Raw genomic sequence first — 19,830 nt, forward strand, 5'->3', positions numbered from 1 at the left:
AGGGGTAGAATTTAGTGATTCATCACTTGCATATAACACCCAGTGCTCATTACATCACATGCCCTCCTTAATGCCCATCACCCAGTTACCCCATCCCCCCACCACCTCCCCTCCAGCAACCCTCAGTTTCTTTCGTATAGTTAAGAGTCTCTCATGGCGGGCGCCTGGGTGGCTCAGTTGGTTAAGCAACTGCCTTCGGCTCAGGTCATGATCCTGGAGTCCCGGGATCGAGTCCCGCATCGGGCTCCCTGCTCGGCAGGGAGTCTGCTTCTCCCTCTGACCCTCCTCCCTCTCATGCTCTCTGTCTCTCATTCTCTCTCTCAAATAAATAAATAAAATCTTTAAAAAAAAAAAAAGTCTCTCATGGTTTGCTTCCCTGTTTTCATCTTTTTTTTTTTTTTTAAGATTTTATTTATTTATTTGACAGAGAGAGACACAGCGAGAGAGGGAACACAAGCAGGGGGAGCGGGAGAGGGAGAAGCAGGCTTCCCTCCGAGCAGGGAGCCCGATGCGGGGCTCGATCACAGGACCCCGGGATCATGACCTGAGCCGAAGGCAGACGCTTAATGACTGAGCCACCCAGGCGCCCCTGTTTTCATCTTATTTTTCCCTCGCTTCCCCTATGTTCATCAGTTTTGTTTCTTAAATGCCCCATGAGTGAAATCATATGGTGTCTTTCTATGACTGACTTATTTGGCTTAGCATAATACCCTCTAGTTCCATCCATGTCATTGCAAATGATAAGATTTCATTCTTATTGATGGCTGAGTAATATTCCAGTGTGTGTGTGTGTGTGTGTGTGTGTGTGTGTGTGTATACACACCACATCTTCTTTATCCATTCATCTGTCAATGGACATCTGGGCTCTTTCCATAGTTTGGCTATTATGGACATTGCTGCTATAAACACTGAGGTGCAGGTGCCCCTTCAAATGACTATGTTTGTATCCTTTGGATAAATACCTAGTAGTGCAATTACTGGGTCATAGAGCAGCTCTATTTTTAACTTTTTGAGGAACCTCCATACTGTTTTCCAGAGTGGCTACACCAGCTTGCATTCCCACCAACAGTGCAAAAGGGTTCCCCTTTCTCCGCATCCTTGCCAACATCTGTTGTTTCCTGAGTTGTTAATTTTAGCCATTCTGACTGGTGTAAGGTGGTTTTGATTTGTATTTCCCTGATGCCATGTAATGGTGAGCATTTTTTCATGTGTCTGTTAGTCATTTGTATGTCTCCTTTGGAGAAATGTCTGTTCATGTCTTCTGTCCATTTCTTGACTGGATTTTTTGGGTTTTGGGTGTTGAGTTTGATAAGTTCTTTACAGATTTTGGATACTAGGCCTTTATCTGATATGTCATTTGCGAATATCTTCCCCCATTCCGTAGGTCGCCTTTTAGTTTCGTTGATTGTTTCCTTTCCTGTGCAAAAGTTTTTTATCCTGATGAAGTCCCAATAGTTCATTTTTGCTTTTGTTTCCCTTGCCTTTGCAAGAAGTTGCTGTGGCTGGGGCGCCTGGATGGCTCAGTCGTTAAGCGTCTGCCTTCAGCTCAGGTCATGATCCCAGGGTCCCGGGATCGAGCCCCACATCAGGCTCCTTGCTCAGCGGGAAGCCTGCTTCTCCCTCTCCCACTCCCCCTGCTTGTGTTCCTGCTCTCGCTGTCTCTCTCTCTGTCAAATAAATAAAATCTTTAAAAAAAAAAGAAGTTGTTGCGGCTGAGCCACCACTACCTCTTGTCTGCATCACTGCAATGACCCCCCGTCTCTCTGTTTCTGCCCTTATCCACCTCACCCTATTCTCAAAATGGCAGCCAGAGTAATCTTTTCAAATCATAAGTCAGCTCACAGCAGTCCTTTGCCAAAAACCCTGCAGTGGCCCCTCATTTCAGTCAGGATAAAAGCCAAAGTTCTTTAAATGGCCTCATTTCCTCATGAAGGTACCTTATAAAACCTACCAGTGGGAGACAATTCCCCATGGGTCTCTTGCTTTTCTGCATATCTTGCAAGAAGAAACACTTTGTTCCAGACAATCTTTTCAAAAATGTTTGGATAGCAAGCAGCTTTGGAAAATATATCATCTCCTCCCAGAGCTGAGAGCAGTTTGCTTGCTCTTCAGTGTGACAAAGATCATGTCTCCCTCCACGCAAAGGGTAGGCAGGTTTGCTTGCAGTCCATTGTAAGAGACTCGGGTATGTCGCCTCCACCTGGGGACCTCACATTACCTCCCTGGGACTTGGAAGCAAGGGGAACTGATGGAAATATGCTGCTGTCATGCTTCTTGTTGTGCCACGAATAATAAGGGTTTTGTTCTCTGACTCAGGAGTCTCATGCCTTCTGCCAGAACCCACAACACTGTGCCGGCTACATTTGTTAGCTTGCAAAATAGAGGAGAATCTCAGCCCCTACACAGTCCTGGACACCCGCCCGACCCATCGTCTACTGTCATCCCCGCACTCACTTTGGCTCAGCCACACTGTCTGCTCACTGTCCTCTGAGTGAATTTGACACACCCCTTTCTTAAAGCCTTTCCACCGCTTTTGTTTTCTGCCTGAAATACCCTTCCCCCAGATACCTAGTTAGCTCCTTCCTCTTTGCCAAGTCTTTGCTCTAATTTCACCTTCTCAATGGGGCCGGCTCTAACCATCTCATTTCAAGTCGCAACTGACCCTCCTTCCTTCCTCAACATTCCCCGTTCCCTTTACTTGGCTCTATTTTTTTTCTTTTCTTCACTGCACGTATCACCTTCTACATACTATATAGAGGGTCAGTGAACGTTTTCTTGAAGGCCAGATAATAAATATTTTAAGTCTGTGGGAATTAAAGGTCTCTCCTGCAACTACAGATGGTCCTCAACTTAACAACAGTTCGATTTACAATTTTTTTAGTTCACAATGGTGCGAAAGCGATGCGCCTTCACTACAAACTGTACTTGGAATTTTGAATTTTGATCTCTCCCCAGGCTAGCGATAATGCAGGATGATACTCTCCCGTGATGCTGGGAAGTGACAGTGAGCCGCAGCGCCCGGCCAGCCACATGATCAGGCGGGTCAACAACCGATAACTCACAACCGTTGGTACCCATACAGCCGCTCTGTTTTCTGTTTTCAGTATGCATGACATGAGATGTTCAATATTGTATTATAAAACGGGCTTTGTGTTAGATGATTCTGTCCAACTGTAGGCTAATGCAAGTGTCCCTAGCATGTTTAAGGTGGGCTAGGCTAAGCTATGATGTTTGGCAGGTTAGGTGTATTAAATGCATTTTTGACTTAGGGTATTTTCCACTTAAAATGGGTTTATTGGGTGTAATCCCATTGTAAGTCAAGGGAGATCTCTACTGAAGTCTGCCATTGTGGTGGCAGAGCCACCACGGGTAATACATACATGAACGGGCGCGGCCATGTTCTAGTAACAATTTATTTACAAAAACAGACAGTGGGCCTGTAGGCTTTAAATTGTCAACCCCCATATTATATAACTTAGTTATCACATTTACTGTTTGTTTGCCTCATCGCACTAGAATATAATCTCCATGAAGGCAGAAATCTGTTTTATTCACTAATATTCCCCAAGTGCCTGGAACAGTGACTAAAGGGAATAGCAGGAACTCAATAAATTATTTGCCAAAAAAAAGTACAATCGGGGAACAGATTCTTGTAGATCAGTTTTCAAATAACCTAAACTGGGATTAGATTCAAACTCACAGACAATATTTGAGATAGACAAAGTCAAGGAAGTCTAACTTCATCATGATCCCTTCCCCTTAAGGATCCCACTCATCAGTCAATAGGGATAAACTTTCAGCAGCCCCGTTTGTTCCAAATGAGCCTGTTCCCCTGGTCACAGTTATCTGAGGGGAGAGTCAGAACCTCTCCCAAGCTAGACCAATAATCCTCCTTCCCCTCACAAAGACTTGGAACTTACACTGAAAAAGCCAGTCATCTCGTGTGGCTGGAAATGTAACATGTAAATTTAAAACTATGGACACATGTGGTAGAAATGTACTTCCCTGTCCCCTTGAAGCTGGGCGTAACCACATGACATGCTTAGAACAACGAAACATGAATGGAAATGATGAATGTGAACGATCTGGGTGAAAGCTATAAAAACCAGTGTGCTTTTGAACAAATGGTGAGGGGATCACTGGATGCTCACACGCAAAAGGATGAAGGTGAACCTCGACTTCACATCATACACAAAAATCAACTCAAAATGGATCAAAGACCTAAATGTAAGAGTTACAATTATAAAAAATGCCCAGAAGAACACATAGGAGTGAGTCTGTATGACCTTGAGTTAGGCGATGGTTTCTTAGATAGGACACCAAAATCACAAGCAGCCAAAAAAAAAAGATAAACTGCCCCTCAGATGTGTGTCAGAGACAGTATCCAAAAAATGAAGAGACAACTCCTAGAATGGGAGAAAATACCTGTAAATCATATACGGGCAGACCTTGCAGATCTTGCAGATTCAGTTCCAGACCACTGCAATAAGGCAAGTCAAATGAATTTTTTGGTTCCCAGGGCATATAAAAGTACTTTTATCTAGTATGTGTGCAATAGCATTATGTCTAAAAAACGCAATGTACATACCTTAATTAAAAAATACTTGATTGCTGAAAAATGCTAACCATCCTCTGAGCTTTCAGAGCTGTAATCTTTTTGCTGGTGGAGGGTCTTGCCTCAACGTTGATGCGGCTGACTGATCAGAGTGATGGTTGCTGACGGTTGGGGAGGCTGTGGCAGTTTCTTCAAATAAGACAACAATGAAGTTGACCTCATGGATTGACTCTTCCTTTCATGAACAATCTCTCTGTAGCATGCGATCTGTTGTTGTTTTTTTTTAAGGTTTTATTTATTTGACAGAGAGAGAGAAGAGAGTGAGTGAGCGCACGCACAAGCTGGGGAGCAGAAGGAAGAGGCAGAGGGAGAAGCAGGCTCCCCGCCGAGCAGGGAGCCCGATGTGGGGCTCCATCCCAGGACCCTGGGATCATGACCTGAGCCGAAGGCAGACACTTAACAACTGAGCCACCCAGATGCCCCGCAATGCTGTTTGATAGCATTTTAGTCACAGTAGAACTTCTTTCAAAATTGGAGACAATCCTCTCAAACCTTGCTGCGCCTCACCAAGTTCATGCAATATTCTAAGTCCTTTCTTGTCATTTTAACAATCTTCACAGCATCTTCACCAGAAGTAGATTCCATCTCAAGAAACCACTTTCTTTGCTCAGCCATAGAAAGCAGCTCCTCAGCCATTAAAATTTTATCCTTAGGGGCACTTGGATGGCTCAGTCAGTTAAGCCTCCGACTCTTAACTTCAGCTCAGGTCATGATCTCAGGGTTGTGAGATCGAGCCCTGCATCAGGCTCACATGCTGGGCGTGGAGGCTGCTTAAGATTCTCTCTCTTGGGGCGCCTAGGTGGCTCAGTCGTTAAGTGTCTGCCTTCGGCTCGGGTCAGTATCCCAGGGTCCTGGGATCGAGCCCCACATCGGGCTCCCTGCTCGGAGGGAAGCCTGCTTCTCTCTCTCCCACTCCCTCTGCTTGTGTTCCCTCTCTTGCTGTGTCTCTCTCTGTCAAATAAATAAATAAAATCTTTAAAAAAAAAAAAAAGATTCTCTCTCTCCCTCCCCCTCTGCCCCTCCAGTGCCCCCCATCTCTCTCTTAAAAAGATTATCATAAAAATGCATCAATTCAGTCACATCTTCAGGCCCCACTTCTAATTATTCGAGTTCCCTTGCTATTTCTACCGTATCTGCAGTTACTCCCTCCTCTGAAACCTTGAGCCCCTCAAATTCATCCATGAGAGTTGGAATCCACTTCTTCCAAACTCTTGCTCATGTTGCCATTTTGATCTCTTTCCATGAATCACGAATGCTCTTAATGGCATTTAGAATGGTAACTCCTTCCTAGGTTTTCAATTTACTTTCCCAGACCCATCAGAGAAATCACTATCTATGGCACCTACAACCTTTTTACAAAATGTATCTCTTAAATAGTAAGATTTGAAAGTCAAAATGACTCCTTGATCTCTAGGCTGCAGAGTGGATGCTATAGTAGCAGACACAAAAACAACATGAATCCCACTGTACCTCTCCATCAGAGCTCTTGGGTGACCAGTTGGACTGTTAATGAGCAGTAATATTTTGAAAGGAATCTTTTTTTCTGAGCAGCAGGTCTCAACAGTGGGCTGACAATATTCAGCAAACCATGTTATGAACAGATGTGCTGCCATGTGTCTCATGACTTTGTTGTTCCATTTACAGAGCACAGGCAGAGTAGATTTAGCATAATTCTTAAGGGCCTTAGGATTTTCAGAATGGTAAATGAGCACTGGCTTCAATGTAAAGTCATCAGCTGCATTAGCCCTAATAAAAGAGTCAGTCTGTCCTTTGAAACTTTGAAGCCAGGCATTGACTTCCATCCAGCTATGAAAGTCCTAGATGGCATCTTCCTCCGATAGAAGGCTGTTTCATCTATACTGAAAAATCTATTGTTTCATGGAGCCACCTTCATGAATGATCTCAGCCAGACCTTCTGGAGAACTTGCTGCAGTTTCTACATCAGCACTTGCTGCTTCATTTTGAACTTTTATGTCATGGAGACGGCTTCTTCCCTTCAACCTCATGACCTCATGACCCAACCACTGCCAGCTTCCAACTTTCCTTCGCAGCTCCCTCACCTCTCTCAGCTTTCACAGAATTGAAGAGAGTTAAGGCCTTGCTCTGGATTAGGCTTTGGCAGAAGGGAATGTTGTGGCTGGCTTGATCTTCTATCCAGACCACTGAAACCTTCTCCATCTCAGCAGTAGGGCTATTTCATTTTATCATTTGTGTGTTCACTGGAGTTGTACTTTTAATTTCCTTCAAAAACTTCTCCTCTGCATTCACAACTTGGCTGTTTGGCACAAGGGGCCTAGCTTCCAGCCTAGCTCGGCTTTTGACATGCCTTCCTCACTAAGCTTAATCTTTTCTAGCTTTTGATTTAAAGTGAGAGATGTGTGACTCCCCCTTTTACTTGAACACCTAAAAGCTATTGTAGGGTTATTAACTGGCCTCATTTCAACATTATTGTGTACCAGGTAATAGTGAGGCCTGAGGAGAGGGAAAGAGATGTGAACGGCCAGTAGGTGGAGCTAACAGAGCACACACAACATTTATTAAGTTTGTTATCTTATATGGGTGGGATGGTGGCACCCCAAAACAATGACAATAGTAACAATAAAGATTGCGGATTATAGGTCACCATGACAAACAATAATAATGAAAAAGTTTGAAATGAGAGAGTTACCAAAATGTGACACAAAGACACAAAGTGAGCAAATAGTGTTGGAAAAATGACTTATGCAATGCAGGGTTGCCACAAACCTTCAATTAGTAAAAAACCTAGTATGTGTGAAGCACAATAAAGCGAAGCACAACAAAACAAGGTAGGCCTGTATCTGACAAAGGTCTAGTATCCGGGATAAATAAAGAAATCCTACCACTGAACAATAAAGAGGCAATGAAATTTAAAAATGAGTAAAGAATTAGGGCACCTGAGCCCACAGACTACAATCCTCTGCCTATTTCATCATGAGGTGAAGCAAGTTGACTGAGCTCTAGCCAATGGAATGTGAACAGATGACATGCACCACCTCCTTCACACAACCCTCCATGCTTTTCCCCCTTTGGCAGCTTGATGCAAAAGGACAGAGTGACCTTAGCAGCCATGAACTGAAGACAGCAGAGCCACACAGAACTTGGGTTACTGAATCACAACATGAAAAGTCACCCACTGGCAGGAACACCTGCTTTGTGACAGATGTTAGCTTACCCTAACTCGTGCAAGGGAGTAGAAGAAAGCATCTTACGCCAGGTTACCCGTTGGTGGTTCTTACGTATCTCCTTGTTTGATCTTCCCTGCAGTTGAATGAGGTAGGGAAATTGTCCCCATTCTACAGAGGGGTTAGGCAAAGTTCAGAGAAGTGAAGTTGCTGGGGAACAGGATCACAAGTCCACCCTCAAATACAGACCTCCTAAAACTAATGATGTAATGTATGAGGATTAACATAACAATAAAAAAATTAAAAAAAAAAAATACAGACCTCCTGATTCCCTGACACTACTAACCTTGCAAAATCAGCAAGCCAATTTTTTTTCCACTGTGTTACACTGAATGCTAAAGATTCCTCCTTAAACTGAACATATTAGCACCTAATCTAAACCTCTAAACTATGAAATAGATTATAAAAAGATGAAAGAGAAGGTAATCTTCCCTCAAGACAACTGTGCCATCCCATTTATCTCTTTATGCCTGATGCTCAGTCAAGAACATGGCATAGAGGCCTTCACATTTGCCTGAAAAGGTTTTAAAAAGTCTTACCAAGAAACAAAAAGTTAAGTGTCCATCACACTACAATTAGAAGCCAGCAAAAGAGATGTTGTGTTGGTGTAGACCAACCATAATAAGACTAATTTCATCAAGTGGAATTTACTTAAATAACAATATAACAATTCAATTGCACATTGTAGGTAAAGGAGTTGTAGCAATATGAGAATATAGAATTCTGAGAATACCTGGCAACTTAAGCATGCATCTAATAATGCAGAGTATTCTGTAATACTGAAGAATGAAAAATAAAGCATGTTGACTTTCAAGTTGGGATGATTTATTTGCACTTAAAAAATACAACTTCTAAGATGACATCTGTTTTCAAAAATGTCTTAATGTTAAAAATATGCTACAGGAACTGTTGTCTTCATGTTGAAAATGTGGATGTCATATCAGCATTAGCTTACAAATCATAGGTGATAACATTAACACAAAGGCAGCAAGCAAATACTCATTGGGAACACAGTTTTCATATTAAAAATATCAGAAGTTCACAGTTTTCTTCTTTCTTCCTGACTTACATTGATAAAATGCTTTTATAGTTACACTCTATTTCACTTTCTGGTACCAGATCCAATGCCTATTTGATCAGCAGATGGATGCTACTAACACATTCATCTTACATAAAACTCACACATCTTCAATTTCTAAAAATGTCTTGCTCTGTAAAACCGTGACCACTGGGAATGGAAAAGACAGGAAACTAAGTTCAAGTGTAATGAGATGAGAAAGAGGGACAGAAAACGTTGGCAGTTTTTATTAATAAAACATTGAATTATAAAGTACATACAGGTAGCTTTGATGATTCAACAGGAAACCACACACTGATTTACAAAGTCTAGGACCTCTAACTATTTTTGTTTAATCCAAATGAAAGTGAAAAATACAGATTTTCAAAGAATTTCAAAATCCACCTACATGGCAAGGTAACATTAAGGGTTTTTAGGTAAGCAGATCACAAGACAGGTTTATTTTGTTTGTGTTTTAAGGCAAAGCAAAATTTCCCAAGTGAAATACCTACAAAATAAATTTGCTTTAGAAATAAATTTCAGTAATAAAATAATACTTCTCACTTATTAAATATATATTTTACCTTTACATCTGATTTAGCAACTTGCATCAAAAAATTCAAGAGTTCTATGAATATTTGCAAATAAATATTTAAAACACTAGCATATAAATGCCTCAGCTGGTATTCATTCGGGTGTTGGGATGTTAACAGTTAGCCAAGGGAAAAAAAGAATAAATAATAAACTACCTACTTATAAAATTTTCCCCTTAGACAACATGGGAATGTGACGCACTGGTTCAGAATGAAGTCATTTTTCTGGACAGCACATCTCAGTGGAACACATGTGTTCTCCTTTTGCAAATCAAAGTACCCAACGGTACTGTTTTCTTCAGCTATTAAATCAATAGCCTAAGATTTATGTTTACTGTAATCTGTCTTTTCATGTAAAGTATTTCCTTAAAAAACAAATCACTGTTTAGAAAGCAACTGTCTACTATGAAGAATAAAATCGTTTCAGGTAAAAAGTGAAATAATTAATGAAAATTGTTTAAACTCATTTACTAACCTGGATACTTGGTTCCAATAAAGACAAGAATGAATTAAAATGTCTGTATGATTTCCCAAGCAGGGAGTGTCATCCCTTCAAATTGAGGAAGACTTTCCAGCACTTCAAAATAACAGAATTCCTTTAAAACTGAAATAATAAGCAATATTCTTTAACATGTTCATTGTATCCAATTTCTCTGGCTATCAGTTCTGTTACACTGAGACCAACTTTTTTTTTCCTAAATAGTGTCCAAGAGACTACCAATAATTAAAACAAATTTACTCAAAAATATTAAGTAGCAATAAAACCAAAGCTCCCACCGGGATATGCCAGCATCCCTTACATTCATCACTTAAACTGTGTGTTTCTAAGAACTACTGAATTAACATACAAGGTGTATTGTGTATTAACATACAAGTTTTACTTTATAAAGCTTAGCATTATACTTCAAAGTACCTTGAGATTTCCTATTAAATACCTGATGTAGGCATCTGTATGCATTCTTTATTAAATACAGTGAGGCAGCTGCTGGATTTTTCCATGCAAGGTCGGGTTACAGTATTACTGTCTGATACATTTATAAACTGGACAGAATGGGGGTTAGACTTCCACCAAAGCTAGATCCACCCAGCCCTTTGGGATGGATCAGGCCAAGAACCTGCTCAGCCTTCTGAATCCACTAACTAGTCCTTGCAACATTTCTTTCTGCAGTTTTCAAGTCATAAACAGATTGGAATGGACTTCCACGCCATCAAAATCAGATAGCAACTGCTCAGCAGAGAAGGTATTCTCCCTCATGATAAATTCTGATGTGTCCTTCCTTACATTTCAAGTTCAACAATCTGAAGTAATGAAATCTAACAGCAGATATAAAAAAGACAAAGCTATCAACAATGGGAAGTGGGAACAGGGTTTCAAACAAGCAATCAAATACATAAAGAAAAATATATAAATAACTGGTCTGCAGGAGGGGAGACAATCTGGAGAAAATCCACCACTCTTTCTGAAAGAGCAGGATAAAACATTGTCCATTTCATATTTATAAGCTATTTTCTATCTACCTACCTATCTGATCTAGACATGTCTACAGAGATTAAAAATATGTCAATTACATGAATACATATCACTTAAGTATATCATACACAATAAAAATACTAGTAATAGGCACCAAAAGGCTTAAAATATATAACTTTAAATAAACTATCTGCCAAATTATAAGTGGGTAGCTAAGGCCTAATATTCCTTAAATAGTCATATTGGCATAGCTGTCAATGTTGAAACATTAATAATGTTTCAATATTGGACACCAAATTTTTCAGAATAATGTTAACCTTAGAAAATATTATTTTAGGGGTGCCTAGGTGGCTCAGTCAATTAAGCATCCAGCTCTTGATTTCAGCTCAGGTCTTGATCTCAGGTCATGAGTTCAAGCCCCACGTTGGGCCCCACACTGGGTGTGGAGCCTACTTAAAGGGAAAAAAAAAAAAAAAAAATATATATATATATATATATATATATATATATATATATATATTATTTTAATCATAAAACCTACTAATATCTCAAAGGTGAGTCATTCTACAACTCTAATAGTTTGTGCTGTTGCATCTGAAAAAGCGAGGAATGTTTGTAAAATCAGATTAAAATAATAATGTTAAAAATAAGTCTCAGTCTAATATCTGAGGAGCTCTGGGAGAGTGGAGAAGGATCAAAGGTGACCTTGATCATCTGCAGAATAAAATGATGAAATGAAAGTTCATGGGCACTTGAACTTCAGAAAAAGCAAACCTCACAGATACATATTTGAACCAGAATTGAAAATACACCTATGGTGATTGGGTGATCATAGTAGACAGCAAGTAAAAGCCAGAACTTCAGGAAGCATGCTTTTGGGAGGCCTTTTCTTTAAACAGAACTGCAGCACATATAAATGAGCACTCCCTGACACTTGGCATCATTCCAACACAGGCCACTGGCCTCATTTCAAGGGCTCAAGAGTCCCATGGGGCCAGTGGCCACCATAGTGGACAGAGTAGGACTGAGGGGAAACAACACCATCCAGAGGCTGGCGGGGTGGGCAGAGGGGAGGAGATAATTTCCCAAGACCCATTCCAGGCCCTATGAATCACAAAATCTTAGGGCATCTATATAATCACTAGAGTCTTCATTAACTCATTTTAACTAAATGCATTTGAATTTATGATTTATAAAGAAGGAGAGAATAAGAGAAAAACAGAAATACGTAAAAAGAAAAGTCAATGAAGAATTAATCAGAGTAATTCAAAAATTTTTCCAGTTAGTCACAAAGACCTTTTCAATTATTATTTTCAGTCACTTTAAAGGAAGGATGAGAAGTAGAATCATAATGACCATAGGGACTATTAGTGCCTATCACAATGTAACTGTGTTTCCAGTAGTGTCAAAAGAAGAAATACTCACTTGTCTTCAAAAGGGGGGAAACCTTCTTTATATACATCCCACTGATATGAAGCCCTTATCAAAGACTCATAGAGTGACCTCAAAGTTCAACTCTAAGTTCCCAGGCCAGGTAGGAATGACAGTCACATAGCTCTGCTAACCTGCCTACTTTGCCAGATAGTTATACTGTTAGATTGCTTCCATGATTAAAAATATTCCTTGACACTGATTAATTTGAAGTTCACCTCCCTACAGCTTCTACCCACTTGGAGAGGAAACAGAATCAATGAACTTCCTTTTCCTATGTATCCTGAGACTTTCTTGTATCCAGGAGAAGCACAGAAACATTCAAATATATGTCCATATAGGAGTTGATGTAGTTAATCTTCCATTAAGTATCAATAATGCCCTTCTTGTCACTGATCCTACAAAGCAGAACCTCTGCTTCAGTCTTAAAATTTGTACAGCACTAATCAAAACCCTGGCTCTCCATTTAAAAAAAAAAAAAAGAAAATTATACCAAAAACTACACAAATTGCACAAACTGTCAGACACATTGGCAGCCCAAACCCATCACATATGCCCCTCCAAACATTAGATAAAATGTTGTCACTTCAGCACTCATTCTTCACAAAGCACCCTGAATCCAAAGTAACTCCAAAAATGCAATATTAGCTGATGCCACATGAAACTGGTGCCACCAGGGTATCAGGAACAGGCCAGGAAACAGATAAATATTTGTAGTGTTTATGATATTACAACAATTAAACAGTCAATGGATAGATTATCCATATTATCAGGTAACTATAAAAAGAATAGGACAATCAAAGAAAGACAATTATCGTATGGTTTCACTCACATGAGGAATGATAGAAACAGCGCACAGGATCACAGGGGAAGGGAGGGAAAAACGAATGGGAAGAAATCAGAGAGGGAGACAAACCATGAGAGGCTCTTAACTATGGGAAAGAAACTGAGGGTTGCTGGAGGGGAGGTGGGTGAGGGGATGGGGTAACTGGGTGATGGGCATTAAGGTGATGAGCACTGGGTGTTATATGCAACTGATAAATTACTGAACTACATCTGAAGCTAATGATGTTCTATATGTTGGTTAATTGAACTTAAATAAGAAGAAGAGGAAGTAAAAATAAAAACAATAGAAGAAAAAATAAAAGACAAATTTTAATGAGATACAGGAATTTCTTTTATATTTGTTTGGTAATGCAGAGTTAAAATAAAATAAAAATAACCGCAATAGCTCATATAGTTCTCAAATTATACCAGAAAGATAAGTTTTTACTGACTTTCGCTCTGACCTGCAGCTTCTCACAAAAACAACGTGGGTGTATTTATACTTTAAAAAAGTAATGCTACCAAAGCTCTTCTATGGAATTTATAAACTATTTCTCAAGTTGTATACAAAATAATTATTAAACATATTTCCACTGCTGATATTGTAATAACAGTTCATTTTATTTCCTCTCGCCTGGACCTAAAATAAAGCTACGTAATTCATATTAATAGCACATAGTGAGAGCTCCCACCATGCTCTCTGAAGGGCTAGTTCTCTGACTCAAGTTGTATTAATCATCTTCCACTGGAAACGTATCTTCAGTATTGGTCAAGAATTAGCACCTTAAAGAAAACGAGACCAAAATACCTGCCGGGTGCAGACTCGCATAGCAGGGAATGAACAGCAAGGAGCAAATTCATAATCTGCGTTATTGTCAGTGACAAACACATGAATAAATTTAAAGGTGTTTGAATTTCTGCACTTCCTTCATTTTACAGCAGAGGCCACAAACTCAGCCAATATTTTTGTGTTGGTATTGTAATCAGTGCATAAAAACCATAATTATTACGGCAACTCATATATTCATATAGACTTTCACAGTTTACCAAAAGCTATCCTACGCATCATCTAATTGAGCCGCCACGAGCACCAAGCAGTTGTGTTGCTTTCGCCCCCCCCCCCCCCCCGGGGAAATGGGAGTCACAGAAAGAATGAAGGACGTACTCCATCCACATCAAGGAACTACTGACTAGCACAGGTGGGCTCCAGATCCCAATCTGGGGATGTTCTGTTAAACTACAGAGGTTTCCATGATAAGTTACTCTTCAAAATAGAACAGAAATAGGACCACACCCTGATTTATGGATCCATGAATTATTTTTCCTCGCCCTGGATGCAACCCTGTCATTAACCCCAACATATGGGGGGCGGAGTGGGGGTAGACAGAGATGATTGTAGAATAAGACACGCACTTTGTGCTAACAGCTTGAGTTAAACAGTTTGACACTGTTTGCTGAAAATGCCTAATACACAGACTCACAGTTATAAAACCAAAAGAGACCTTGAAAATTCATCTGTTCTTTTTCCATTTCACAGATGAGGAAAATATGCTGATGCAGAGAGCAGGGGGCTCCCTAGAGGTCACCCCAGTGACTGCTAAGCAGTACCAGAGCCAGGCTCTGCCCCACATTCTGCCCTGATTGTGTTTCCCAGATAAAGGACAAAGCGTGGTCCAGATATTTACAAGGAACCATCACAGTGCTAGACAGATTAGAAAATTAGATCTTACTCACCAACATCATGAGTATAAAAATTATTGATATTTTACATACCATTTAAAGCAGCAGGAACTTTGCTTCCTATAGAAAAAATAATCAACGTATGTATTTTAGACTCTCATGGCTAAGGTTGAGGATAATTTCTAAAATATGACTTTTTCTTCCGTTTAGACAGAGTTTTTTGAATTTTGTTATTATAATAGATTTAAGTACATTCAAAATAAGGATAGTCGCTCAAAAATGTCACCACCTTTAACTTACATGAAGAATAAAAAAACCCCAAAACCTAATATTTCACCATCTTTTCTAGATACAGTTCCCTTCAACCCATTAAGGACACTATCCTATCCCTATTCACACCCACTGCCTGTCTTGTTCAGGAGACTTCAGGTTATTGTTAATCTATTTTGAATGTAAGTGATTTTTATTTCCCCTCTTAAATTTAAATACTAGGCAACAAAATATCTCTGACCAACAAATCTAAAAATGGCTCAACTTATCAGCCCTTTGCTACTAAAACATAAATTTCCACATTAAAAAAATAAATAATCTAATCAGACTTTATTGTACCTTTGAGTCCTTTAAAAGACTTCTTTACTCTCCAATTCAAATCTAATATGAAATTCTTTTTGGAGAGGCAAAATATAAGAATTTTCTAGACAGTACTGAACATTGAACATCGTTTCATAGGAAAAAAAAACATTTATGCAGACCAACAGTAAACAATACAGATGATAAAAAATATTGACAATAAAATTAGTTTTTTGTCTCTCATTCACAAGATCACTTTTCCACTTTAATACAAGGCCTAATCTAGAGCATATGTCAGTGCTAACTGAGGGGAAACTCCATCCTTCGTGTTCTGATCAATCGGAGGAAGTTTTTTTCCAGAGGTGAAGAGCTGCCTGAATTCGGAAGTGTAGCCTGGACTCCATGGAGTAATCTTTGTAGTTGTTTCTAAAGAAAATAACAATGAAATTGTAATGTCAAAATCCCTTTGTATCCAAGGGAAACATCACCACCTCCCCTTCTTCTCATCTTCATTCCTTATTTGCTTCCAAACGTGAATATGCATTAACAGCAGATCTTGTTAAAATGTAGATTCCAATCCTGTGAGCGAAGGAGGATGGCAATATTCTCTATTTCTAGAAGCTTCCTGGCAGTGATTTGAAAGTCATACTTTGAGTAGCAAGTTCCTATTTAATGACCAAGCCATTCACAAACACAGCCAGAAGCTTATGAAGAGGGTTTAACAAATTTTGTGAACTATTCCTAAATAGTTGACTTCCTTCTCTAAACCAGGAATTTTAAGGCAGCTTCACGTGAACATTATCAATCACCACCCCCCCCCCCAGAGAAATCACACTGAAACCCTCATGAAACAACTACAACAAAGAAATCAGGATTATGTGGTGATACCAAAATTACTTACTCCAATTCTCACAGGCAAATATCAATCGTTTGGCCAACAGTTGTGGGACAATGTCAGAAGGGGCCATAGAAATCCGCAGATTAGTTAAAATGTTTACTTAGCTCATCCGTGTTCACTTCCGTCTGCTAGAATTGTTAAGAATCGGCACAGCAGAATGGCTTTGACTTTGGGCTCCTGCTTTCACATACCACCTTGGCCCGTGGGTGAACTGTAACTCCTTTGCATGGCAATACTGTCCTTCTACAGCCCTTCATTTTAGAGAGGGCTAAGAGCTGCTCACTGGTAACCTTGATAAGGGTTACTATTCACAATACGGGTTACCAGAGGATGTAATTGAGTATTTTCCTAAATGCCTGGCCACTAATTTTGGCAACTTTGAGAAGCTCCAACAGAATAAGGGAAAATGCAGACAATTGAAAGTCTTGAAAATATTGGGAAGTCTGTTTACGGTGGCTTCATTAGCACTGGCTTGAGTTAGTGGTGACTTTTGATCACTGGTGGTCTTCCTTTTTAGTAGTGTATTACCAATCTTTTATTTTCATCATTATAAATTTGTCTTATTGTGCATTGCTTAGGTAACACCAAGTAGGTCCAAACAATGAATACTGCAAACAATAGTAATGAGAGTCCCTAATTTTCCAATAGCTAGATTTGAAGATACATACATGTCAGCTGAAATATGAGTCATTCTCACTCTCAACAAAATTAGCTTTAAAAGTGACTCACTCTGATATCACCCTTTATTTTTTTTTAAAGATTTTTATTTATTTGGAGAGAGAGAGAGAGAGAGCACAAGCAGGGGGAACAGCAGAGGGAGAGGGAGAAGCAGGCTCCCCGCGGAGCAGGGAGCCCGATGCGGGGCTCCATCCCAGGACCCAGGGATCATGACCTGAGCCGAAGGCAGATGCCCAACTGACTGAGTCCCCCAGGCGCCCCTAATATCACCCTTTAAAAAAATTAGCAGCAGCAGCACCCTCTCTCGGTTCCGTGATGCCCCCAAAGCTTCTTTCCCATTACTAGGCTTTATTCACAGGAAAACATCCTGAAAAGTTGCCTGAAGTAGCTGACTCCATTTTCTCCCCTCACAGGTCAAAGTCACTGATGATCTTCATGCTGCCAGGTTCAGCAGCCACTTCTCTGGACTCACCTTGCTTGACCTCTCAGCAGCCATCCTCACAAATGACCACTCGCTTCTCTTTGAAACACTTTGTTCACTTGGCTTTCCCGGATGTCCTCCTAACTCACTGGCCACTTCTTCTTAATCTTATTGTTTCATGTCTAAAATGATGGCATATCCCAAGGCTCTGTGCTGAACCTTTCTCTCTAGTTATATTATTTTCCCAGAATCACTTCAAGTATCATGGCTTTAAATATCACTGTCTCTGTGCAGGTGACTTTGAAATCTCTACATTCAGCCTTAATGTTTCCACTGAACTCCATGCTTGTATATTTTGTCCGTCTCCACATGGACACCCAACGAGCACCTCAAAATCCCACGGTCCTAAACAGAAGTATGTTTTTTCCTTTCCTGGAACCTGCTCTTCTAAGCATACCCCATTTCAGTAAAGAGCATCATGTACTATCTAGTGGCTCAACTGCCAGTTTATAGGTTTCCTAGCTGTGGCTTCAGCCAGGAATGCTCCCCACCCAGTCTTTTGGTGACTGATCTTCTCAAGACTGGCTTTAAATATGCAAATCTCAACTACAATATCATCTCCGCAAGGAAACCTTCCAGACTCAACTCAATTTAAGGTAATACCCAGGGACTCCATATCATACTATAAATCTCAGCAAAGCATATACCATTGCTGGTTTTCCTACTTGTTGGCTTATTCAACATCTCCCTCTAACTAAGCAAGAGGAAACGTTGCCTGTTTATGTATAGATGTCTGTCTAGAGCCTTTACTAGTGTCTGGCACATAATAAGTGCTCAGTGAATACTCGCTGAATTTGAGTAAATGAACAAACCAATGAATCACTAAGCTATTTATGGCTTAAAGCTATTATGTCATTCTTTCTCCTGTAAGAAGTATTCAAGGCAAACAGACCACAGGGTTTTAAATGAGCCGTGATCACAAGTCTGAGAGCCATTGTCTAGCAGAAATGAAAATGCTTTGAAATTACCACAGTAGACAGAAAGAAAAGAGAGCCAGGGAAAGATCCAGAGGGCTTCTTCCAATCAGCGGCCCTTCAGGGAAACGAGAGATATGGTTGAAGACACCAAGGGTCAGCAAACTGTGACCCAAATAATGGCCAAATCCAGATATACCCATTTATTTACAAGCTGTCTTCTGTGGCTGCTTCAATACAATTAGAAGTTGCAATGAGACCTTATACTGTAAAACCAAATACACTTACTATCTGGCCCTTTACAGAAAACATCTGCCAACCCCAATCCAGAAGAGAATAGCTTAGAAGTCTGGCATAGAGATGCCCACAATCACAACACTTGTAAACAGTCATAGGGCCAGGCATTAAAAAGGCTGGAAATAGCACAACTACAGCAAAAGTCATGAGCATAACATTATTACTCATTTTTCATTCATGTTTTAACTTCTAAGTATACAATATTACTGCTGTGGTTACACGAGTGTCCATGTTCCTGACTCCACAGCAAGCAGGAAAAGCTGCCATCGTCACTTACCTTGCAGTTTCTAGGGTCTTTATGGCCTTGTCAATTTCCCCTTGGCTTTTGTACAAAAAGGCCAGCTCAAACAGAGTAAAGGGCACTAGATAGTGATCATACTTCAGTAGCTTTTCACTAAAAGAGTGAAAGAAAAGTGATTAAGTCTTAACAGAACAAGAAACAAATCATTCTTTTTCAATGTATGTACTTTCCCCATTCCTCAGAAAACAGGTGCAGCACTAAGCCTATTACCAGAGAGAACTGTCATTATACAATCAAGGAATCTAATAAACGATGGCAATAAATAGTTTGTTTTGAATATATTCATCTTTTATTTTATTCTTTGATCTAAATCCAGTACTGAGCATTGTTTACGACCCTTAGGAAGATGAATGCATGCAGATCTTCAAAGATTAACCCTGGAAAGGACAAAGTCATCCTCCTAAAAAATGAATGTGTTCAGCAAATGACTCCATTTAGAAATAAGAACACTGTATTACTTTATATTGTTAAGTCTTATAAGGCTAAGAAATATTTTAGTATATGTGCTGCCGAAGCGAGCACAAGGCTATGAAATAAAAACACTGTATTACCTTATATTGTTAAGTCCTATAAGGCTAAAAAAAAAGTCAATAAATAAGTGGTCGACACTTCTGTTTTCAGCAATATTATGAAATCTGACCATAAAACATCAAGAAGCAATAAAAAATATATATATATAAGTAATGCCCTTCCAAATGCATAACTAAGCTCACAAGAACGTAAGAAAAACTCTCAAACTGAACACAAAACAAAGCCAGAACTCTAAGTGTGTGGATGATGTCAAAGTAGTCCTGGGATCTGTTTCAGCCTTAATCA

General features: G+C 39.8%; 1 protein-coding gene across 4 annotated transcripts in view; it reads right to left on the bottom strand.

Annotated features, from left to right (window-relative positions):
• Window positions 1-8,621: 8,621 nt before the first annotated feature.
• TTC39B (tetratricopeptide repeat domain 39B) overlaps window positions 8,622-19,830 on the bottom strand; it is a 125,989-nt gene continuing 114,780 nt past the window's right edge. For all 4 annotated transcript variants that reach the window (XM_036073427.2, XM_078061212.1, XM_078061211.1 and 1 more), the window contains 2 exons: window positions 18,991-19,107; window positions 8,622-15,871 (listed from right to left, as the gene is read on the bottom strand). In XM_036073427.2, coding sequence (XP_035929320.1) covers window positions 15,781-15,871; window positions 18,991-19,107 — 208 coding nt within the window. In that variant the 3' untranslated portion in view covers window positions 8,622-15,780. The remainder of the gene's footprint in view (window positions 15,872-18,990; window positions 19,108-19,830) is intronic.

This window comes from Halichoerus grypus, chromosome 14, assembly GCF_964656455.1.
Source record: "Halichoerus grypus chromosome 14, mHalGry1.hap1.1, whole genome shotgun sequence".
Lineage (NCBI taxonomy): Eukaryota > Metazoa > Chordata > Mammalia > Carnivora > Phocidae > Halichoerus > Halichoerus grypus.